The 26,017-nt window shown below is 40.8% G+C and overlaps 1 protein-coding gene across 2 annotated transcripts in view; it reads left to right on the top strand.

Annotated features, from left to right (window-relative positions):
• The window catches only part of LOC115156178 (inactive dipeptidyl peptidase 10), a 330,943-nt gene that overhangs the window by 288,672 nt on the left and 16,254 nt on the right, over positions 1-26,017 (top strand). For both annotated transcript variants that reach the window (XM_029703529.1, XM_029703530.1), the window contains exons 8-16: positions 6,372-6,492; positions 12,934-13,088; positions 16,437-16,534; positions 17,227-17,350; positions 18,998-19,036; positions 19,457-19,564; positions 19,970-20,061; positions 22,845-22,892; positions 23,400-23,521. In XM_029703529.1, coding sequence (XP_029559389.1) covers positions 6,372-6,492; positions 12,934-13,088; positions 16,437-16,534; positions 17,227-17,350; positions 18,998-19,036; positions 19,457-19,564; positions 19,970-20,061; positions 22,845-22,892; positions 23,400-23,521 — 907 coding nt within the window. The remainder of the gene's footprint in view (positions 1-6,371; positions 6,493-12,933; positions 13,089-16,436; positions 16,535-17,226; positions 17,351-18,997; positions 19,037-19,456; positions 19,565-19,969; positions 20,062-22,844; positions 22,893-23,399; positions 23,522-26,017) is intronic.

The raw sequence follows: 26,017 nt of genomic DNA, 5'->3' as shown, positions 1-26,017 counted from the left end.
TTATGAATAGATGATACTGCTAGTATACATATCTTCGATGCCCATACGGGGAAAAAATACATTGGCAAAATAATGTATTTGAAAAACATTTATTTAATACATTTTAAATGCATTCCAACATATATTGAAAGTGTATATATACTGTAAATGTTTGTAAAATGTACACCGAGTGTACAAAACATTAGGAACACCTGCTCTATCCATGTCAAACTCAAATCAAATCAAATTTTATTTGTCACGTGCGCCGAATACAACAGGTGTAGGCCTTACAGTGAAATGCTTACTTACAGGCTCTAACCAATAGCGCACAAAAAGTATTAGGTGTACAATAGGTAAGTAAAGAAATAAAACAACAGTAAAAAGACAGTTGAAAATAACAGTAGCGAGGCTATATACAGACACTGGTTAGTCAGGCTGATTGAGGTAGTATGTGCATGTAGATATGGTTAAAGTGACTATGCATACATGATGAACAGAGAGTAGCAGTAGCGTAAAGGAGAGGTTGGCGGGTGGTGGGTGGCGGGACACAATGCAGATAGCCCGGTTAGCCAATGTGCGAGAGCACTGGTTGGTCAGCCCAATTGAGGTAGTATGTACATGAATGTATAGTTAAAGTGACTTTGCATATATGATAAACAGAGAGTAGCAGCAGCGTAAAAGAGGGGTTGGGGGGGGCACACAATGTAAATAGTCCGGGTAGCCATTTGATTACCTGTTCAGGAATCTTATGTCTTGGGGGTACAAGCTGTTGAGAAGCCTTTTTGTCCTAGACTTGGCACTCCGGTACCGCTTGCCATGCGGTAGTAGAGAGAACAGTCTATGACTGGGGTGGCTGGAGTCTTTGACAATCTTTAGGGCCTTCCTCTGACACCGCCTGGTGTAGAGGTCCTGGATGGAAGGCAGCTTAGCCCCAGTGATTTACTGGGCCGTACTGCTGAGGGTAGTGCCTTTTGGTCGGAGGCCGAGCAATTGTCGTCCCAGGCAGTGATGCAACCAGTCAGGATGCTCTCGATGTTGCAGCTGTAAAAACTTTTGAGGATCTCAGGACCCATGCCAAATCTTTTTAGTTTCCTGAGGGGGAATAGGCTTTGTCGTGCCCTCTTCACGACTGTCTTGGTGTGTTTAGACCATTCTAGTTTGTTGTTGATGTGGACACCAAGGAACTTGAAGCTCTCAACCTTCTCCACTACACCCCGTCGATGAGAATGGGGGCGTGCTCGGTCCTCCTTTTCCTGTAGTCCACAATCATCTCCTTAGTCTTGGTTACGTTGAGGGATAGGTTGTTATTCTGGCACCACCCAGCCAGGTCTCTGACCTCCTCCTTATAGGCTGTCTCGTAGTTGTCGGTGATCAGGCTTAACACTGTTGTGTCGTCTGCAAACTTAATGATGGTGTTGGAGTCATGCCTGGCCATGCAGTCGTGGGTGAACAGGGTGTACAGGAGGGGACTGAGCACGCACTCCTGGGGAGCTCCAGTGTTGAGGATCAGTGTGGCAGATGTGTTGCTACCTACCCTCACCACCGGGGGCGGCCCGTCAGTAAGTCCAGGATCCAGTTGCAGAGGGAGGTGTTTAGTCCCAGGATCCTTAGCTTAGTGATGAGCTTTGAGGGTACTATGGTGTTGAACGCTGAGCTGTAGTCAATGAATAGCATTCTCACATAAGTGTTCCTTTTGTCCGGGTGGGAAAGGAAAGTGTGGAGTGCAATAGAGATTGCATCATCTGTGGATCTGTTTGGGCGGTATGCAAATTGGAGTGGGTCTAGGGTTTCTGGGATGATGGCGTTGATGTGAGCCATTACCAGCCTTTCAAATCACTTCATGGCTACAGATGTGAGTGCTACGGGTCTGTAGTCATTTAGGCAGGTTGCCTTTGTGTTCTTGGGCACAGAGACTATGGTGGTCTGCTTGAAACATGTTGGTATTACAGACTCAATCAGGGACATGTTGAAAATGTCAGTGAAGACACCTGCCAATTGGTCAGCACATGCCCGGAGCACACGTCCTGGTAATCCATCTGGCCCCGCAGCCTTTGTATGTTGACCTGTTTAAAGGTCTAGCTAACACAACATGTCATTGGAACACAGGAGTGATGGTTGCTGATAATGGGCCTCTGATCGCCTGATCGCCTATGTCGATATTCCAGCTACAATAGTAATTTACAACATTAACAATGCCTACACTGTATTTCTGAAAATTGTGCTTTTCTTTCAAAAACAAGGAAATGTCTATGTGACCCCAAACTTTTGAACGGTAGAGTAAGTATTCAGACCCTTTACTCAGTACTTTGTCGAAGCAACTTTGACAGCAATTACAACCTCAAGTCTTCTTGGGTATAATGCTACAAGCTTGGCACACCTGTATTTGGGGAGTGTCTCCCATTCTTCTCAGCAGATCCTCTCAAGCTCTGTCAGGTCGGATCGGGAGCGTTGCTTGATTTCTCTGTAATTTGCTCCGTTCATTTTTACCCTGATCCTGACTAGTCTCCCAGTCCCTGCCATTGAAAAACATACCCACAGCATGATGCTGACACCACCATGCTTCACCGTGGGGATGGTGCCAGGTTTCCTCCAGATGTGATGCTTGGCTTTCAGGCCAAAGAGTTCAATTTTGGTTTTGTCAGACCAGAGAATCTTGTTTCTCATGGTCTGAGAGTCTTTAGGTGTCTTTAGAGTCTTTAGAAAACCAACCTGGTTTTCATGTGCCTTTTACTGAGAAGTGGCTTCTGTCTGGCCACTCTAACATAAAGGCCTGATTGGTGGAGTGCTGCAGAGATGGTTGTCCTTCTGGAACGTTCTCCCATCTCCACAGAGGAACTCTGGAGCTTCGGCAGAGTGACCATCCAGTTCTTGGTCACCTTCCTGACCAAGGCTCTTCCCCCCCGATAGCTCAGTTTGACCGGGCGGAATGATGGAGGCTACTGTGTTCTTGGGGACTTTTAATGCTGCAGAAATGTTTTGGAACCCTTCTCCAGATATGTGCCTCGACACAATCCTGTCTCTGAGCTCTACGGACAATTCCTTTGACCTCATGGCTTGGTTTTTGCACTGACATGTGTTGTCAACTGTGGGACCTTACGAATTTATTTACAGGTGTGTGCATTGATATTGATATCGAGTCCTACAGCAACAATGTTTTTCTGAACCTCCTGCTAAAGATGAAGGGAAATATATCTTCCATTATGAAAAGTGAGCATGAGAAGGCTTAGGTCTGCATACACAAACAATGCTAGGTATAGCACCGCTAACCGTCCACTGTAGAGCCGTATAATACCACTCATTGGAAGCACAACATTTACATTGACATTTTAGTCATTTAGCAGATGCTCTTATCCAGAGTGACTTACAGTTAGTGCATTCATCTTAATATCACAGTCATGGTAAGTACATTTTTCCTCAATAAAGTAGCTGTCAGCGAGGTCAGAGCTAGTAAGGGGGGGGTCAAGTGTGAGTGTTAGTTCACAAATTGTTTTGGGGTTGGTGGTGCTGTGGGATTTATTTAAGATACTCTTTGAAGAGGTAGGGTTTCAGATGTTTTCGGAAGATGGGCAGGGACTCTGCTGTCCTCGCTTCAGGTGGAAGCTGGTTCCACCATTGGGGTGCCAGGACAGTGAAGAGCTTGGACTGGGCTGAGCGGGAGCTAGCCATACATTGTACAACCTATAGTAAAAAAAATGGAATAACAATAATCATCTCGAGCTCTATAATGTTTTCATTATTTAATTAAGCTGAAGAGAGGCACTTACTATAGTCTTCTTTTTTTTGCCTCTTGAGATGGGAAAACATGTTTTTATGAAGTTGAGCATGTGATCTTGGTGACAGAATGTTAAAATTAGGTGAAATCAAAAGTATATTTGTTTACTCACCATCACAATTTAAATTATATTACTGGCAAAGTTTTGGCCTGGTGGCCCAGAAAATTATACTGATACTCAGTTCGTATACAGAACTGACACAATAGGTTTGTGTGGGTCAACAACAGCATCCTTGAAGTGAAGGTTTTTGTTGCTGGGCTGATCTGTGAACACAAACTCGAGCCCAAAACAAAAAGTAATCCATATAGAAATGTAACGATAGCGCTTCCTTGTAACCGAACCTGTCATAACCAAATTTCCTAACAGACGCCTCATAGTTTCAAACACAGTCCTCTCCTACACCACTGTGGTACTGAAAATCCTACCCCATTTAAGGACAGCTAGTCTCAGCTTTTAGTGGAGCAGATGGTACATTGATGTGGAAACTGTTCAAACTGTTCAAGTCATTGCTGTTAAAAGCAGCTCTTTCGCTGAATCCTATACCACACACACACTACTGAAGCGATTTAGACAAGTTGCCTTTGCTTAAAACCTCTTACATCTACACGTTCCGCTAGCGGAACGTCTGCTCCAATATCCAATGATGGGCGGGGCGCGAAATTCAAACTCCTCTAAATCCGAAAACTTACACTTTTCAAACATATGACTATGTTACAGCTATTTAAAGACAAGACTCTCCTTTATCTAACCAAACTGTCCGATTTCAAAAAGGCTTTACAGCGAAAGCAAAACATTAGATTATGTCAGCAGAGTACCCAGCCAGGAATAATCACACAGCCATTTTTCAAGCTAGCATATCATGTCACATAAACCCAAACCATATCTAAATGCAGCACTAACCTTTGATGATCTTCATCAGATGACACACCTAGGACATTGTGTTATACAATACATGCATGTCTGTTCAATCAAGTTCATATTTATATCAAAAACCAGCTTTTTACATTAGCATGTGACGTTCAGAACTAGCATTCCCACCGAACACTTCCGGTGATTTTACTAAATTACTCACGATAAACGTTCACAAAAAGCATAACAATTATTTTAAGAATTATAGATACAGAACTCCTCTATGCACTCGATATGTCCGATTTTAAAATAGCTTTTCGGATGAAGCACATTTTGCAATAATGTAAGTACATAGCCCGGCGTTACAGGGCTAGCTATTTAGACACCCTGCAAGTTTAGCCTTCACCAAAATCACATTTCCTATAAGAAAAATGTTCTTACCTTGCTTGTTCTTCATCAGAATACACTGCCAGGACTTCTACTTCAATAACAAATGTAGGTTTGGTCCCAAATAATCCATCGTTATATCCAAACAGCGACGTTTTGTTCGTGCGTTCTAGACACTATCCCAACGCTAAATCTCGGCCACGAGCATGACGCAAAATATGACAAAAAATTTCGAAATATTCCATTACCGTACTTCGAAGCATGTCAACCGCTGTTTAAAACCAATATTTATGCAATTTATCTCGTAGAGAAGCGATAATATTCCGACCGGGAATCTGCCTGTCTGTAAACTGAGGAAAAAACCGAAAGCCGGGGGCGGGGCGTGTCACGCGCCTAAGGCTTAGTCCATTGACTGACCACTCAGCTTTTGCTCTCGTGTGCTTCAGCCAGGGCTTTGAATGACATCATTCCTGTTTTTCCCGGGCTGTGAGACTCCATTGTTGACGTGAGAAGTGTCACGTAAGAGCAGAGATCCTTTGTAAACGATAGAGAGAATCAAGAAGGGCAAGAAATGTTCAGACAGGGTACTTCCTGAACAGAAGCATCTCAGGTTTTTGCCTGCCATAGGAGTTCTGTTATACTCACAGACACCATTCAAACAGTTTCAGAAACTTTGGAGTGTTTTCTCTCCAAAGCTAATAATTATATGCATATTCCAGTTTCTGGGCAGGACTAATAATCAGATTAAATCGGGTACGTTTTTTATCCAGCCGTGAAATTACTGCCCCCTAGATGTAAGAGGGTAATGTCTTTGATGTAGCAGCGGGGCCTGCAGAGCTTGAGATGGGGTCAGCTCAGCTCCAGGACCAAGTGACTACATAACAGTGCTTTATGTAAGTCTGGCTGATGCAGACAGCTGGCTGGCTGAGAAACATTGAATGGTTCTGGGAAAATTAGTTATCTGAGGCTGAGGAATTGGGTGCTAATTTCAACACCGCTCTATGTAAACACAGGTCCTTTAGGTTGATGGAATCGGACATTAGGTTTCTGCTGTTTCTCTGGACAGGGGTGATTCCAGGCCACTTCAATCGTATCCAATCAGGGAATAAGACCTGAATGGAAAATGTGTTATTATTTCCCACTTTCATGAATTTCAATATCTCTGATAAATTGAGTGTGTTGAAAGGGATTTTACCGTAGGCCTTGTATTTGTGTTTGGATATACTGTACTTTACCATCAACGTTTATACTCTTTTTGTCAAATGCTGATGTTTCATTGAGTTTCACAGTGCAGGCCTGTAGAGATCATACCAAAGTGAAATGTTAAATGTGATATGTCAGTAATGACTTTCCTGATCTCATTGTGTGTCCTTGTGCCCACAGATCTACATATTTGAGAACAATATTTACTACCAATCAGATGTGAAGAGCAACTCCCTCAGACTGACATCGTCTGGAAAGGAAGGGGTCATTTTCAATGGGATCGCTGACTGGCTGTACGAGGGTAGGTGGGTCGTTCCACGAATAGAATACATTTTGCGCCCCTTTGATATTTGAAGTAGAAATTGGGCAGCAATATTTAATCTTAAATGCCTGTTATATTAATTGAAGTGCCCTTTAATATAGACCACACAGAAAATGTTATCAGCTTTTTTATATGAATAAAAAGACTTGCTAAAGTGCCAACATTCAGCATTTTGGAATGTCCCTCTGTAGCCTCCATGACTTCTATGAAGATTTTAACCCACTTAACCCCAAAATATATCCATTTTTTTCACAATCCTCTGCAGTGTGATGTACGGCAAAATTCTCTAAAACGACGTTGGCTTATGGTAGAGAAATTAACATGACATTTTCTGGCAACATCTGTGGTGGAAATTCCTGCGGTCAGCATGCCAATTGCACGTTCCCTCAAAACTTGAGACATCTGTGGCATATTGTTGTGGGATAAAACGGCGCATTTTAGAGTGGCCTTATATTGTCTCCAGCACGAGGTGCACGTGTGTAATGATCATGCTGTTTAATCAGATTCTTGATATGCCACACCTGTCAGGTGGATGGATTATCTTGGCAAAGGAAAAATGCTTACTAACAGGGATGTAAACAAATGTATGCACAACATTTGAGAGAAATAAGCTTGTTGTGCGTATGCAGTGGTGTAAAGTACTTAAGTAAAAAATACTTTAAAGTACTATTTAAATAGTTTTTGGGGGTATCTGTACTTTACTTTACTATTCATATTTTTAACTACTTTTACTTTACTTCACTACATTCCTAAAGAAAATAATGTTGTTTTTTACTCCATACATTTTACCTGACACCCAAAAGTACTCGTTACATTTTGAATGCTTAGCAGGACAGAAAAATGGACCAATTCACTCACTTATCAAGACAACACAAATGCATCTATTGTAAATGATGTCTGAGTATTGGAGTGTGCCCCTGGTTATCCATACATTTTAAAAGCAAGAAAATGGTGCTGTCTGCTCTGCTTAATAGAAGGAATGTTAAATGATTTATACTTTTACTTTTGATACTTAAGTATATTTTAGCAATTACATTTACTTTTGATACTTAAGAATATTTAGAAGCAAATACTTTTAGACTTTTACTCAGGTAGTATTTTACTGGGTGACTTTTATTTTTACTTGAGTAACTTTCTATTAGGGTGTCTATACTTTTACTCAAGTATGACAATTGGGTACTTTTTCCACCACTGTGCGTATGGAACATTTCTTGGATCTTTTATTTCAGCTCATGCAACATGGGACCAACACTTTACATGTTGGGTTTATATTTTTGTTCAGTTTAACTCAAGATATTTGTGACTGAATGAACGCAGTACAGTGATTTTAAACAATTCTAACATGCCTCAAGTTTTCCTGATGATATCAAATTAGTCAAACACAGTCGGGGAGTCAAACTGCATTTTTTTAACGAAATTTCCATTTCCCTTCAGCTACATAGTAGGTGGATGAATGAAATACTAAATTAGTGCCGAATGCCAGTTTATGGCAAACAATGATTAAATATAAATGTGATGAAAGATCAGATTTGAAAAGGGAAGAGCTAATTAAGTTTAGGAGAAAGACAGCCCATTACGTTACTCAGGAGAAATGAAACTTTACACAGATTAAGAAAGCGTTTCAGCAAGCAGTCACTTTAACTGTGCAATTGTGTATAATTTTTGTTATTCTTCTATCATCTGTACCGTTGTGAAGAATTACCTTTGTAATTATTTACTGTTTGGGCATTTTTGCCTTGATATGGACATTCAGGGCCATATTAACTAAGCGTGTGTACCCAGCAATGTATAAAACACCAAAAGCAAAGCCAAAACATGAGACTATTCACAGTTTATAATTACTTTATTCTTTCTCTTGATCTTTATTTGACCTTTTTGTTATTTCACCAATGTTTTAATACCCCTTTGAAAATACAGGTGCAAAGTAAACTTGGCCCTTAGCCATCGATAAAATGCAATTGTGTTTGTTGTCCGTTGCTTATGCCTGCTCATAGCATAACCCCACCGCCACCATAGGGCACTCTGTTCACAACATTGACACCAGCAAAGCACTCGCCCACACAACGCCAGCGGCCCGGTACAGTTGTAAACAGGATTCATTCTTGAAGAGCACACTTCTCCAGCATGCCAGTAACCATTGAATGTGAGCATTTTCCCACTGAAGTCGGTTACGACGCCAAGACCTTGGTGAGGATGACGAGCATGCAGAAGAGCTTCCCTGAGACAGTTTCTGACAGGTTGGGCAGACATTCTTTAGTTGTGCAAACCCACAGTTTCATCAGCTGTTCAGGTGGCTGTTCTCAGATGATCCCACAGATAAAGAAGCCGGATGTGGAGGTCCTGGGCTGGCATGGATACCAATGATTTGCAGTTGTGAGGCCGGTTAGACGTACTGCCAAATTCAAAAAAAATACATTGGAGGTGGTTTATGGTAGAGAAATGACCATTCAATTACCGGGCAACAGCTCTGGTGGAAAATACTGCAGTCAGCATGCCAATTGCATGCTCACTCAAAACTTGAGTCATCTGTGGCATTATTATTTTTTTGTCCCCAGCACAAGATGCCCCTGTGTAAAGAGCATGCTGTTTATCCAGTTTCTTCATATGCCACACCTGTCAGGTGGATGGATTATCTTGGCAAAGGAGAAATACACACAAACAGGGATGGAAAAAAAATTGTGCACAACATTTGAGAGTAATAAGCTTTTGGTGCGTATGGAAAATGTTGTGGATCTTTTATTTCAGCTCATGAAACATGAGACCATAACTATACAAATATGTGGAGGGAGAGGGAGAGGGAGAGGGAGAGGGAGGGAGAGGGAGAGGGAGAGGGAGAGGGAGAGGGAGAGGGAGAGGGGGAGGGAGGGAGAGAGAGAGAGAGAGAGAGAGAGAGAGAGAGAGAGAGAGAGAGAGAGAGAGAGAGAGAGAGAGAGAGAGAGAGAGAGAGAGAGAGAGAGAGAGAGAGAGAGAGAGAGAGAGAGAGAGAGAGAGAGAGAGAGAGAGAGAGAGAGAGAGAGAGAGAGAGAGAGAGAGAGAGAGAGAGAGAGAGAGGAGAGAGAGAGAGAGAGAGAGAGAGAGAGAGAGAGAGAGAGAGAGAGAGAGAGAGAGAGATGACGACTCCTAATCAGACCTAATTAACATCTCAAATGTTTGACATTATGTTGCCACAGACCGTTAAGTACTGTTAACTGCACTCGAACATCATGCTTGAGTTGTCGCAAAACTTTAGTGCTCTCTATTTTTTTTAGCACACTATCGACATATGGCGTTCTCATATGGAACAGTACAGATGGAAACTTCAGGAAAGATGATTATATCAACTATTATCTCAAGGTGTTTTCACACTAAATTTCCATATGCAGTGTTTGCTGTGAATGAAGTCTGCGCGAATGAGGGAACGTTGCCTTTACATTTAAATTACTCTATAATGTGGATCTTACGCAATACTTCAGTTATACGGATTGAATCCAGCCCTAACACTACTACATGGCCATTTTGTTGGAGAATACAGTGCCTTCTGAAAGTATTCACACCCCTTGACTTTGTCTGCATTTTGTTGAGTTAGTCTGAATTTAAAATGGATTAAACTGAGATTTTTTTACACACAATACCCCATAATGTCAAAGTGGAATTATGTTTTTCAAAATGTTTACTAATGAATTAAAAGTGAAAGCTGAAATGTCTTGAGTCAATAAGTATTCACCCCTTTGCCATGGGTAACCTAAAAAAATTCATGAGTAAAAATGTGCTTAACAAGTCACATAATAAGTTGCATGAACTCACTGTGTGCAATAATAGTGCTTAACATGATTTTTGAATAACTACCTAATCGCTGTACCGCACACATACAAATATCTGTAAGGTCCCTCAGTCGAGCAGTGAATTTCAAACACAGATTAAACCGCAAAGATCAGGGAGGTTTTCCAATGCCTCGCAAAGAAGGGCAACTGTTGGTAGATGGGTAAAACAAAACGCAGACATTGACTATCCCTTTGAGCATGGTGAAGTTATTAATTACACTTTGGATTGTGTGGAAGGAAACAGTTAGTGTTTAATGGCTGTGATAGGAGAAACTGAGGATGGATCAACAACATTGTAGTTAATCCACAATACTAACCTACCAGACGAGCTAAATGGCTTTTATGCTCGCTCAGTAGCCGATGTGAGCAAGACCTTTAAATAGGTTAATATTCACAAGGCCGGGGGACCAGACGGATTACCAGGACGTGTACTCAGAGCATGCGCAGACCAACTGGCAAGTGTCTTCACTGACATTTCCTACCTCTACCTGACCGAGTCTGTAATACCTACATGTTTCAGGCAGACCACCATAGTCCCTGTGCCCAAGAAAGTGAAGTTAACCTGCCTAATTAACTACCACCCCCTAGCTCGCACATCGGTAGCCATGAAGTGCTTTGAAAGGCTTGTCATGGCTCACATCAACACCATCATCCCAGAGACCCTAGACCCACTCCAATTCGCAAACCGCCCCAACAGATCCACAGATGACGCATTCTGAATCGCTCCACACTGCCCTTTCCCACCTGGACAAAAGGAACGCCTACTACTATGTGAGAATGCTGTTCATTGACTACAGCTCAGCGTTCAACACCATAGTGCCCACAAAGTTCATCACTAAGCTAAGGACCCTGGGACTAAACACCTCCCTCTGCAATTGGATTCTGGACTTCCTGACGGGCCGCCCCCAGGTGGTAAGGGTAGGCAACAACACATCTGCCACGCTGATCCTCATCACACGGGCCCCTCAGGGGTCCGTGCTTAGTCCCATCCTGTCCTAACTGTTCACCCACGACTGCGTGGCCAAGCACGACTCCAACACCATCATTAACTTTGCTGACGACACAACAGTGGTAGGCCTGATCACTGACAACGATGGGACAGACTATAGGGAGGAGGTCAGAGACCTGGCAGTGTAGTGGCGCTACAGAGGGTAGCGTGTACGGCCCATTACATCACTGGGGCCAAGCTTCCTGCCATCCAGGACCTATATACTCGGTGGTGTCAGAGGAAGGCCCAAAAAATTGTCATAGACTCCTGTCACCCAAGTCATAGACTGTTCTCTCTGCTACCACGCGATACCGGAGCGCAACTCTAGGTTCAAAAGGCTCCTTAACAACTTCTACCCTCAAGCCATAAAACTGCTGAACAATTAATCAAATGGCCACCCCTCTCCCCACCCTTTGTTTCTACACTGCTGCTAGTCGCTGTGTATTATCTATGCATAGTCACTTTACCCATACCTTCATGTACAAATTACCTCGACTAACCTGTACCCCGCGCATTGACTCGGTACCAGTACCCCCTGTATATAGCCCAGTTATTTTATTGTGTAAACTTTTTATTTTATAATTTACTTTAGTTTATTTAGTAAATCTTTTCTTGACTATTTCTTGAACTGCATTGTTGATGAATGGCTTGTAAAGTAAGCATTTCACCTATTGTATTCGGTGCATGTGAAAAATAACATTTGATTTGATAATTGACAGGATGAAAAGAAGGAAGCCTGTACAGAATGCAAATATTCCAAAACATGCATCCTGTTTGCAACAAGGCACTAAAGTAACACTGCAAAAGATATGGCAAAGCAATTAAGTTTTTGTCCTGAATACAAAGTATTATGTTTGGGGCAAATCCAACACATTACTTAGTACCACTCTCCATATTTTCAAACATAGTGGTGGCTGAAGCATGTTATGGGTATGCTTATAATCATTAAGAACTGGGGAGTTTTTCATGATGAAGAAGAAACATAGTAGACCTAAGCACAGGCAAAATCCTAGAGGATAACCTGATTCAGTCTGCTTTCCACCAGACAATGGGAGATTAATTCACCTTTCAGCAGGACAATAAGCTACAACACAAGGCCAAATCTACACTGGAGTTGCTTACCAAGAAGACAGGGAATGTTCCTGAGTGGCTGAGTTAAAGTTTTGACTTAAATCTGCTTAAAAATCTACAGCAAGACCTGAAAATGGTTGTCTAGCAATGATCAACAATCAATTTGACAGAGCTTGAAGTTTTGAAAAGAATAATGAAAATAATTTTGAAAAGAATAATGGGCAAAAGTTGCACAATCCAGGTGTGGAACACTCTTAGATACTTACCCAGAAAGACTCACAGCTGTAATCGCTACCAAAGGTGCTTCTACAAAGTATTGACTCAGGGGTGTGAATACTTATGTAAATTAGATATTTTTGTGCCTAAAAACAAAATGCAAACATTTCTAAAAACATGTTTTCACTTTGTCGTTATTGAGTGTGTAGATGGGTGAGAAAAAAGATATATTGAATCCATTTTTAATTCAGGCTGTAACAAGTCATGGGGTATGAATACTTTCTGTATTTAATTTTCTCGAGATCTGCAATGTATTTCTTGTATATTCCTTGTGTCTCTTTACAGAGGAGATTCTCCAGTCACATATAGCACACTGGTGGTCACCAGATGGAGAGAGGTTGGCCTTCCTGGTCCTCAATGACACTCTGGTGCCCAATATGGCCCTTCCTCGCTTCACTGGCGCTTCATACCCCAAAGGAAAGCAATACCCCTACCCTAAGGTAAGCAATAGCCTTAACCTGAGATGATGTAGAAGTACATTGTCTGCTGCCACCCACCTATCTAGCTTCGATTGGTGGAATGACACAAATTGACACTACTCCAAGATAACTCTGAGTACTCTGAGATTACAGTAAGATAAAAAAAATTACAAATCTTTTTTTTTCACTTTTATTTAACCAGATTGGCCAGTTGAGAACAAGTTCTCATTTACAACTGCGACCTGGCCAAGTTTAAGCAAAGCAGTGCGACATAAACAACACAGAGTTACACATGGGATAAACAAACGTACAGTCAATTACACAATAGAAAAGTCTATATACAGTGTGTGCAAATGTAGTAAGATTAGGGAAGAAGGCAAGAAATAGGCCGTAGTGGCGAAATAATTACAATTTAGCATTAACACTGGAGATGATGATGTGCAGAAGATGAATGTGCAAGTAGAGATACTGGGGTGCAAAGGAGCAAAAAAACAAAAACAATATGGGAATGAGGTAGTTGGGTGGGCTATTTACAGATGGGCTATGTTATATATCTCTAGTCATTCAATCAAACCCACAAACTGGGTTTCGGGAGTAAGACAAATGAACATTCCTCTTGAGCTTTTAGAAATCACAATTAGATACACTACCGGTCCAAAGTTTTAGAACACCTACTCATTCAAGGGTTTTACTTTATTTTTTACTATTTTCTACATTGTAGAATGACAGTGAAGACATCAAAACTATGAAATAACACATATGGAATCATGTAGTAACCAAAAATGTGTTAAACAAATCAAAATATATTTTATATTTGAGATACTTCAAATAGCACCCTTTGCCTTGATGACAGCTTTGCACACTCTTGGAATTCTCTCACCAGCTTCACCTGGAATGCTTTTCCAACAGCCTTGAAGGACTTCCCCCATATGCTGAGAACTTGTTAGCTGCTTTTCCTTCACTCTGTGGTCCGACTAATCCCAAACCATCTCAATTTGGTTGAGATCGGGGGATTGTGGAGGCCAGGTCATCTGATGCAGCACTCCATCACTCTCCTTCTTGGTCAAATATCCCTTACACAGCCTGGAGGTGTGTTGGGTCATTGTCCTGTTGAAAAACAAATGATAGTCCCACTAAGCACAAAACAGATGGAATGGCGTATCGCTGCAGAATGCTGTGTGTAGCCATGCTGATTAAGTTTGCCTTGAATTCTAAATAAATCACAGACAGTGTCACCAGCAAAGCACCCCCACACCATGACACCTCCTCCTTCATGTTTTGCGGTGGGAAATACACATGCAGAGATCATCCGTACACCCACACCGCGTCTTACAAAGACACAACGGTTGGAACCAAAAATCTCCAATTTGTACTCCAGACCAAAGGACAGATTTCCACCTGTCTAATGTCCATTGCTCGTGTTTCTTGGCCCAAGCCGGTCTCTTTTTATTATTGGTGTCCTTTAGTAGTGGATGTTGATGTTGAGATGTCTGTTACTTGAACTATGTGAAGTATTTATTTGGGCTGCAATTTCTGAGGCTGGTAAGTCTAATGAACTTATCCTCTGCAGCAGAGGTAACTCTGGGTCTTCCGTTCCTGTGGCAGTCCTCATGAGAGCCAGTTTCATCTTAGCGCTTGATGGTTTTTGGACTGCACTTGAAGAAACTTTCAAAGTTATTGAAATGTTCCGCATTGACTGACCTTCATGTCCTAAAGCAATGATGGACTGTCATTTCTATTTGCTTATTTGAGCTGTTCTTGCCATAATATGGACTTGGTCTTTTACCAAATAGGTCTATCTTCTGTATACCCCCCCCCCCCCCCCCCCACCTTGCACAACACAACTGATTGGCTCAAACGCATTAAGAAGGAAAGAAATTCCACAAATTAACTAAGAAGGCACACCTGTTGATTGAAATGCATTCCAGGTGACTACTTCATGAAGCTGGTTGAGAAAATGCCTGTCATCAAGGCAAAGGGTGGCTGCTTTGAAGAATCTCGTGTAAAATATATTTTGATTTGTTTAACCCTTTTTTGGTTACTACATGATTCCATATGTGTTATTTCATAGTGTTTATGTCTTCACTAATATTCTACAGTGTAGAAAATAGTAAAAATGAATAAAACCCTTGAATGAGTAAAACTTTTGACTGGTAGTATAAATGTACTTTGAGTTATTTACACTTTAAAACAGCAAATACATTACCGTATCACTATAATTCTAAACTTCTATCAAGCAACGATTTCACCGAACACCGGGAACTCATGGTCACCATCCTGGTTGAATAAGACCCACAGCATGTCTAAACTTCAAGGTACACGAAGATCCATCCAAACGGTGTCCTTTTCCTGCAGCAATTAAGACTTAAACTCCCCACCAGATGTCTGATGTTCCCCCAGTCCTGGGTGCGTCCCAATGTACACCCTTTTCCCTATATAATGCACTAATCTTGACCAGGGGCCAATGGTACCAATAATGTGCTATGAAAGGAATAGGGTACTATGAAATGAATAGGGTACCATTTGGGACACAAACCCTGTGTCCTCTGTTTCTACATTGATAATTAGATAACTGAGGATACATAAATGATCCCTCTTCCTGCTTTTTGTCAGCCTCTTGCAACACAGCACTGTGGCCCAGTGTGAGGCCAATCCGGCCATGTGTTCTTGGCCCAAGGTTAAACTAGAAGCGACAGAATCCATACCAAGGGTGAGAACCAGTAGAGCTTGGCATATGGCATTTAAGGTTGAGTGCCAACAGTGAATATGACACTGAATGTAGAAAAAGCATTGCTACTCTATTAGGGAGGATTAGCAATAGAAAAGGTCAATACAATACTGTGCTGTAGCAGTGTCTATAAGAGGACTATTCATTCTCTATGGGGGCTTATTCAGGCTTTGGTTCATATCTTCATGCATTGTTCAAGGCCAACCTTTGTGATTCTTATTCAGGTTTAAACATGGTTAGGCTAAATTCAGTGCTGCGTGTAAATGAGGTGATAACTTTAGTCATGCTGTTTTTCTCATTTTCTTTCATAACCATTAACATTTGTATCACCGTTAGATAAAACGAGTTGATATTATGCGTTGTATTGTTTAAAGCCATAGCTATTATTCATTGTTAGGGCATGTGTTCAATGATTCTAATGTGTTATTATTATCATCATCCATTGTTTCAGAATGTTTTGAAGTTGTTTTTTATGTTGGTAGCACATATATACAGTATAATACTGCTCTACATAACTACAATGTAATTATGCAATTGTTTGTTTAGTCGATATGGTGATTGGCTTCGTGTGATGTTTTTAAATCTGTGATTCATAATGTTTAATGGTGCTACAATATCTAAAAGACTGACTCTGTTTTCAGGCTGGCCAACCCAACCCCACAGTGAAGTTATACGTGGTGAATCTGTACGGGCCGACACACACACAGGAGCTCACACCACCAGACAGCCTCAAACTAAGGTGTGATTTACTGCCTGGAATAATGAAAACACATATTGGAAAGTTCGCTATTTGGAGGGACTAGGTCATGGTACATGTTGCAGATAATAACAACTTCTGTCCGTTCTCTCTCGTAGGGAGCACTATGTGGCAATGGTCCATGTTTTAGACAATAACAACTGTGGTTGTTCTCCCTTGTAGGGAGCACTATGTGGCCATGGTTGATGTTTCAGGCAATAACAACTGTGGTTGTTCTCTCTATTAGGGAGCACTATGTGGCCATGGTCCATGTTTCAGACAATAACAACTGTGGTTGTTCTCTCTCGTAGGGAGCACTATGTGGCCATGGTCCATGTTTCAGACAATAACAACTGTGGTTGGTCTCTCTAGTAAGGAGCACTATGTGGCCATGGTCCAAGTTTCAGACAGTAACAACTGTGGTTGTTCTCTCTCGTAGGGAGCACTATGTGGCCATGGTCCATGTTTCAGACAATAACAACTGTGGTTGGTCTCTCTAGTAAGGAGCACTATGTGGCCATGGTCCAAGTTTCAGACAGTAACAACTGTGGTTGTTCTCTCTCGTAGGGAGCACTATGTGGCCATGGTCCATGTTTCAGACAATAACAACTGTGGTTGGTCTCTCTAGTAAGGAGCACTATGTGGCCATGGTCCAAGTTTCAGACAGTAACAACTGTGGTTGTTCTCTCTCGTAGGGAGCACTATGTGGCCATGGTCAATTGGATCAGTAAAACCAAGACGACGGTCAGGTGGATAAACCGTGCCCAGAATGTGTCCATCCTGACCGTATGTGAGACCACCACGGGGGCCTGTGTTAAGGTGAGAGGCATGCTGGGTAGGGGGTGGGGGTGGGGGCTTGGTAATGTTGAGACTAGGTCACACTCACCCTGGGGGGTCATTCTGTTATTGTGTCAGTGGGAGGACAGAGCAGACAATGCATTGACTTTATTACTGCTATGCTACCAAAGGGAGAGATATCATTGACTTGAATGCCTCATCTGACAGTACTGTATCAGCTGTTGTGCTTTTTTTGTGTGCTTTTTACTATGCATGCTAAAGGACACTTGTGGAGGGGTGCACTTTTTCTGTTCTGTTTATCCACCACTTTGAATACAATCTTGTGGCATTTATCAGATCAACTCACACTATAAGTCATATAAATTATTCTATTACTTTCAACTGGGAAGCCTTTATTACATGATCATCTCAGCAAACTGTTTTCATTAAGTAAAGACTTATTCTTCCCACTATTTGTTTTGATGGCAATGATTGCACAGTGTTATTATAAGCTATGTCTGGAAAAGGGCAAAGCTGCGGTCCCCTGTGGGGAAAACATGGGAGTCTATTGGACACGGTCCAGTTCAACTGTCCCAGGGTCAGGCCCCACAGACGGCTGGACCACAAACAAACAGATGCTCCAGCCAAGAAGCGGCTCCGCCTGGGCGCAGACTCAATTTCTCTGCCAAGGCTTTTGTCCTTGTTTCCAATGGGTTTTAAATTAAAGAGCACAGATTCCGGATTTCCCCATTTGGCATTTTAACCCTAAAAGCACCAACAGGGGGTCAAAAAATGTCATAATTTCTAATCCTCTTTTTATACTCGGTCAAGCAACTTGTTACCAACAACAAAAAACTACATTTATTTCGATGTTTGTGTTAAAATGGAGGAATGAAACATAATCTGTCTTTTGTATTCTAGCGATGTGTGGTAGTATGCAAATGTTCGGAATCAATACCGAATTTGGGGCATAGCAGCTACTACATTAAAAATGATATATATATATATATATATATATATATATATATATATATATATATATATATATATATATATATTTAGCTTTCAGTTAATTTCTCTACACCAAGTTGAGAGTCTCATCGTTCAGATACAACTGGAACTGAGTTGATCGCCCATAGCATTCCAAAGTTAGAGCTAAAAGTCTGATGCCACCATATCGTCTAAATCGGCCATGTCAGTGGACACTTTAGGTCCTACCAGTATCTCAGATTTGCCAATTTCTCAGCCTCTGAGTATTACAGAAAAAAAATACTTTGAAAAAATAACAGACAAATGTTCATAATTAGTGTCTATAGGTGAAATTGATCAAAATATCAAAAAAAATAAACATTTTTAAATGTATTCTTATTTTGGGGAATTAAAAACAGTTTACTTGTGTTACAAAATGTTAATAAAATAAAAAGTGTTAGAGTTTGACAGAAAGTGTCATTTATTTTTTTGAAACGAAAAACAAAACACTTTTGGTACTTTTAGGGGTTGAAATATGTTGGCGCTTTTAGAGTAAAAGTATTGGGGAAGAAAGGGAATTGAGTGTCTTTGTGGGATGCTTAATTCCAACCAGGCTCCACGGCTATTCAGGTTTGCTGAAGTAGGTTGGGATGTAATATGGGACATATTATAAATCGGGACATAATATTAACTGTTAACATTTTGGCCTTTCTATTTCAGAGGCATGAGGAGGCCTCAGAGCTCTGGCTTTCAAAGCAGGTAAAAAAATCTTTACTTTTGTCAGTAATGGCCAAACTTATCAAATCAAAGTTCCATTCAATCTTATTCAATAGATCTTTGTTGTGCACTCATAGTAGTGAATGGCCTAAATTGCCATTACACTTGTACCGATGTAGGATCTTAATTTGATTACTCTTTTGCTGCTGAGAATTGCAAACTTTTAGTGTATTTGAGTTTTAAAAAGGCTTCTAAAGTTTATAATTTCACTTAGAAATGTCAGACTTGATTTGCCCTAACGGAAAAAATATCAATCCCTACAAAAATGACCATGAATTATAACTGGTTTAAATTAAGATCCTACATCTGTATATTACTAGCGTACTTTACACAATCTCTGTGATCATGTAATGGCGTCATAACACTCTAAACTAAAAATGTTTGCTGTGTTTGTTTCGGCAGAACCAGGAACCAGTGTTCTCCAGGGATGGCAGCATATTTTTCCTGACAGTGCCTGTCAAGCAAGGCGGGCGCGGAGAGTTCCATCACATCGCCATGTTCACCACACAGGTACTAGGGTCACGTCACCATGGTTACATCACTGATGAGGGTCACTAATGTCACCATGGTTAACACTCAAAGTGTTCTGTTACCATAGTTTCCACTGGGGTGAGAGTAGTATCTCCATGGTTACAGCACAAGGTTACTACTGTGTGCCCATAGTGGTGAGCATCATCTCTCAATGGCCACTGTACTTTTTTGCAAATATATTATGTGATAACTCAATGAAAGTGGCTTCAACCACATCAAATTGCAATTCTTGCTAGTGACCAGTACTTAGGACGTATGATGATGATGATGATCTTGATGAGGATGATGTGATGACTGAAAACAGGAAGGCTTTTTAAAAATAGATATTGTAGATCACTCTCATAATATCGTATTTCCTGTTTCTCGTCTCCTTCCTTGCTCCAGTTCAGAGCAGATCAAAACGAGGTCCGCCATCTAACATCAGGAAACTGGGAAGTAACTAAGATCCTGGCCTATGATGAGAGCAACGACAACATGTGAGTGTCTCTTCTGAACTGTGCATAATAAATTAATAATGAGGATTCAGGTATTTAGTACATACAGTGAGGTACAATTATTTTTGGACAGTGACACTTTTTGTTTTGGCTCTGTACTCCAGCACTTTGGATTTGAAATTATGCAATAACTATGATTAAAGTACAAACTGTCAGCTTTAATTTGAGGCTATTTTCATCCATATCGGGTGAACTGTTTAGAAATTACAGAACTCTTTGTACACAGTCCCATTTAAAGGAACCAAAAGTATTTGGGCACATTTACTTATGTGTTTTAAAGTAGTCAAAAGTATGGTATTTTTGTGCCCATATTCCTAACACGCAATGGCTACACGTTGCAAACTTTCATTCATAGTCTAGGTTGGAGCAACCTGATGATGGGTATATTGTCAAATAGGTGTATTGGAGGCGAAGTCAGGTGCAGGAGAGCAGAGTATAATGAACAGGCGCACTTTTATTATAGTTCCAAAACGAGAGCACTACATAAATCAAACGCGCTCAAAAAACGGAACATAAAAGTAAAGCGCGTAAACTAACACCACAATAACATGAAACAATTACACACAAAACATGATGGGAAACAGAGGGTTAAATACAAGTAGCTTAATTGGGGAAATGAAAACCAGGTGTGTATGGAAACAAGACAAGACAAATGGATATATGAAAAATGGAGCGGCGATGGCTAGAAAGCCGGTGACGCCGATCGCCGAACACCGCCCGAACAAGGAGAGGAGCCGACTTTGGCGGAAGTCGTGACATATGGAAAATTTGAGTATCATGTAGTTGCCTAACCCTATTGATGTTACATTGAACTGGGTGAATGGTATATTAATGACAGTCATCCAACATGCTGTTATAGAAATAAGGCCATGCTCATGAAAAGAAATAGTCCTCCCTCATCATAAACGGCACTGATCTCCACTGTTTTGAATACTTGCACATTAATGTGGATGCTACCATGATTACGGATAATCCTGAATGAAACGTAAGTAATAATGAGTGAGAAAGGTAGAGCGGCACAAAGATCATACCCCCAAGAAATGCTAACCTCTCACCATTAACAATAAAAGGGAAGCTTAGCAGTTTGGGGGGATATGACATTTATGCCTCTAACTTTTTAAATCATCATTGTCAAGGCTATCGGTGTAGCAGGAAGGGTCAGAGTCAAGGGCAGGAGACGGAGGTCCAAAAACACAGATGTTTATTAACACCATATGGGAAAAATAGGCAGTCGTAATACTGGGTGCGCCTAAACACCCAACAGGAGCACAGCTCCAAAACAATAAAGTGAACGGGGCGCAACCCGGCAATGATAAATCGACAGCTCCACCAAAATGCTGAACAAACAAGCAGCGTAAATACAAACAGCCCTTCGTACAGACACAAAACAATCCCGCACAAATACCTGAACAAAAAAGACAAACTAAATACCCCCACACTAATTACAAACAAGGAACAGGTGCAGACCTAGACAGACACAACCAAACAACACAGAAACATAGATCGGTGGCAGATAGTAGGCCGGCGACGACGACCGCCGAGCGCCGCCCGACCGGGGAGGGGCGCCACCTTCTGTGGATACTGTGACAATCATGATGATTTTGCGGGGAACACTTTGCTTCTTGAAAGTCCAATGTCTTGAAAACTTGACTGCTGACATGCAAAACATTTTGGGAATGTATCATCAGTGGACTAATGAAACCTCATATTAATTGTATAATTTAAAATCCGAATTGCTGGAGAACATAGACAAAACAACACAACATTTATTGGTAACACTTTTTTGGGATAGTCCATCTGTAGATGCACTACAGACTATCTACAGACTCGGTAACATTTCAACTATCTACTAACCCTAACCTTAGTCCTATTCTTAACCCTTATCCTAACCCATAAACGTAACCCTTACCCTAACCCTTATTCTAAACCTAACAGTATATCTGGCAAGTAGTTGCTTATCAAAAGATAGTATGACCATCTGTAGAGCATCTACAGATGGACTATCCAAATAAAGTGGGACCAATGTGGCACTGTCTAAATATTTTTGGACCTCACTCTATATGAGTCTTATATGGATAGGTGACAGACAGTTGAGCATCTGCAGCCATGTTGATATGAGTCCCATATGTAATAATGCCTGCATTGACTATAAAATGACATTAATCATAATTCAACACATTCCTCATCAGTTCTTGACACAAAGGTATCTCATACATATGCAGCAACTCGTCTGGTCGACAGATCACATTATGTGCATGTATGGAATGATGAATGAATGCTGTAGAGGAGATGACGACAGCACAAACAGAAAACATCATTGTTGTCACAGTGAACTTGATTGTATGTTATGAGGGGCTCAGGCCAATGTAACTGCAAATCATAGACAGCACACCATAGTGCATGGTGGGAAAAGGAGGTTTAAGAATTGACATTGCATTTTGCATCGTAAAACTTAGAACCTTGAGTGTGAAACTGTATAGTACCTGTATTAGCATGTTATTGTAGCTTGATAGGCAGATTTGTATTTTCTCAATAAACCTCACTAATAAACCTCATGCATATTGCCTCAAGACTGAGTGTCATTTGGATATGAAGTACACAGACAAATGCTGCTTATTTGAAAGTATCAGATTTATTTCTCATCTAAATATGACATGTTGCTGGCACAAAGCTGAGCTTTAGAGTGTATTTATGGCAAAACCTTGTTAGCAAAGGTCACCGGATTTCTTTGAGACTCAATTAACTTGTTTGTTTCTTCTATACAGATATTTTCTCAGCACTGAAGGCTCACCGCGAAGAAGACAGCTTTTCAGGTGACTCATTTAGCAACCTGTCCTTGTTTTTGACAGCTCCCCTTTGATTTACAGTCCCTCTCATATTCTGTAATTTTTCTTTTTGCGAAGAACATGTCATAACAACAGTAAACATCTGAGGTTTTGTGCTTACAGAAATATAGAGACACTCTGATGTAAGATCGTGTAGACTGGATGATACTTGTTTTATAAAGAGTATGGAGGTTGCACAGGCACATTAGGTTATGATAATTACATTTTTCAACAAACCTTTTCCAAATTCAGCTGCTCTTTTGATAAGGGAGAATCGGCTTAATTACATTTAAAATGCTTTCAGGTGAACCAATGACGTGAAACTCCCAACTTCAACATTGAAACTCCCAACCCCAACCTCAGTCTCCTCATTTATGTAGAGTGTAAATATCATGTGCCAACTGCAAACACCACAGGTGCTAGATACTCTATAGGCCTGTTCTTTAGGGTTTGCAGTGGATGTCGCCTAATCTTCCGTCTTCCCATTCCTTTCAGTGTGAAGACTGTCGGGTTGTTCCCTCGACACTGTCTGACGTGTGAGCTTAATAAGGCGCACTGTCTGTTCTTTAATGCTGAGATAAGCCCCAATGATAAGCATATCATCCTCCACTGTAAAGGTAAGCTATCCGAGCTAAATGCTGAGTTAGCTAAATGCTAACTCAGTGCACTGGATTCCACTCTTTACCACCAAGTTAGCACTAGCAGGCCAATGCAAAGTACACTGTAAAAGTTATCCAGCTTAGCTAAATGCTAACACAGACAGTCCATTGTATAGTAGTGCTCCATAGCGCCAAGACAGCACTAACAGGCTAATGCAAACATGTCATTTTGCACTTTAAATGTTAGTCAGCTAAGATAAATTCTAACACAAGCAGTGCATCATTCTGAAGGCTAATATTGATCTACATGCTAGCACCCCTCATCTGTCTTTGTTGAAGCTAGACAAATATTGATAGAGCTTAGGAAACCAAAGCATCAACTTTCTTTGAGAGGTAATTTAAAGACATTAGGAACCAATATCAACCAACCATTCATTATTTGAAACTGTGAAGTTATGCCAGCTAGGTCATTTGTTAAACCCAACCAATGCATCATCCGCTTAGACTTAGATTCAGGATCAGAGATAGAGTACATATAAGATAAATGATCAGATCCAGCAAAAGTACAGCATTTCCCCTAACTGCTCACTGTTTCCCTGTAAGGTATATCATATGCTATCAGAGAATAGCCAATCCAGCAAACACCAATGTGATAGTAGAATAGTAATGCTAAAAGCGAACATAACCGGCTCCTAAACATACACTGAAGAGATACGTTAGAGACACAAACAGAATGTGATTTTATACCAGGGATATACACTACCGTTCAGAAGTTTGGGGTCACCTGGAAATGTCCTTGTTTTTTAAAGAAAATCAATTTTTTTGTCCATTAAAATAACATCAAATTGATCAGAAATACAGTGAAGCCATTGTTAATATTGTAAATGACTATTGTAGCTGGAAACAGCAGATTTTTTTATGGAATATCTACATAGGCTTTATTATCAGCAACGATCCCTCCTGTGTTCCAATGGCGCGTTGTGTTAGCTAATCCAAGTTTATAATTTTAAAAGGCTAATTGATCATTAGAAAACCCTTTTGCAATTGTTAGCACATCTGAAAACTGTTGTTCTGATTAAAGAAGCAATAAAACTGGCCTTCTTTGACTAGTTGAGTATCTGGAGCATCAGCATTTGTGGGTTCAATTACAGGCTCAAAATGGCCAGAAACAATTAACTTTATTCGGAAACTCTTCAGTCTGTTCTTGTTCTGAGAAATGAAGGCTATTCCATGTGTCACATCTGTCGGAAGGATTGGACCAAGGCGCAGCGTGTAAAGTGCTCATCTTCTTTTATTAACGTGAACACTTAACCAAAAAAACAAACAGTACGACAAAACAGTTCCGTAAGGTACACAGACTATACGGAAAACAACCACCCACAAACCCAAAGGAAAAAACAGGCTGCCTAAGTATAGCTTCCAATCAGAGACAACGAAAAACACCTGCCTCTGATTGGAAACCATACTCGGCCAAACATGGAAAAAGAAACATAGAAATAGAAAACTAGAACCAAAATCCCCTAGAACCAAAAACCCCCAAAACACACAAAACAAACACCCCCCTGCCACGCCCTGGCCATATTACAATGACAACTGACCCCTTTAATGGTCAGGATCTGACACCATGCGAATAATTACCAAGAAACTGAAGATCTCGTACAATTCTGTGTACTACTCCCTTCACAGAACAGCGCAAACTGGCTCTAACCAGAATAGACAGAGGAGCGGGAGGACCCGGTGCCCAACTTAGCAAGAGGACAAGTACATTAGAGTGTCTAGTTTGAGAAACAGACACCTCACAAGTCCTCAACTGGCAGCTTCATTAACTTCTCTTGGGTATGTGGGATGTGACCGTCCCACCTGCGGGACACAGTGAAATAGCAGGGCGGCAAATTCAAAACAACCAAACCAAAATCTCATAATTCAAATTTCTCAAACATATGACTATTTTACACCATTTTAAAGATACACTTCTCCTTAATGCAACCACATTGTCCAATTTCAAAAAGGCTTTACAGCGAAAGCAAAACATTAGATTATGTTAGGACACCACCTAAACAAGAAAAGCCACACAGCCATTTTTCTAGCAAGGAGAGGTGTCACAAAAAAACAGAAATACAGCCAAAATTAAGCACTAACCTTTGACGATCTTCATCAGATGACACTCATAGGACATCATGTTACACAATACATGTATGTTTTGTTCGATCAAGTTCATATTTATATCCAAAAACAGCATTTTACATTGGCGCATGATGTTCAGAAAATGTTTGCCTCCCAAAACTTCCGGTGAATGTGCACATTAATTTACAGAAATACTCATCATAAACATTGACAAAATATATAACAATTTTTTTAAGAATTATAGATACACTACTTCTTAATGCAACCACTTTGTCAGATTTCAAAATAACTTTACAGAGAAAGCACATTGCTCAATATTCTGAGTACAGAGCTCAGCCATCAATGCAAGCTATACAGCTACCCGCCAAGTCATGGCATCAACAAAACTCT

The sequence above is a fragment of the Salmo trutta genome, chromosome 20 (genome assembly GCF_901001165.1).
Source record: "Salmo trutta chromosome 20, fSalTru1.1, whole genome shotgun sequence".
Taxonomy (NCBI): Eukaryota; Metazoa; Chordata; class Actinopteri; order Salmoniformes; family Salmonidae; genus Salmo; species Salmo trutta.
Note: the sequence above shows the minus strand (reverse complement) of the source record. Positions and strands in the feature narration are given on the sequence as shown.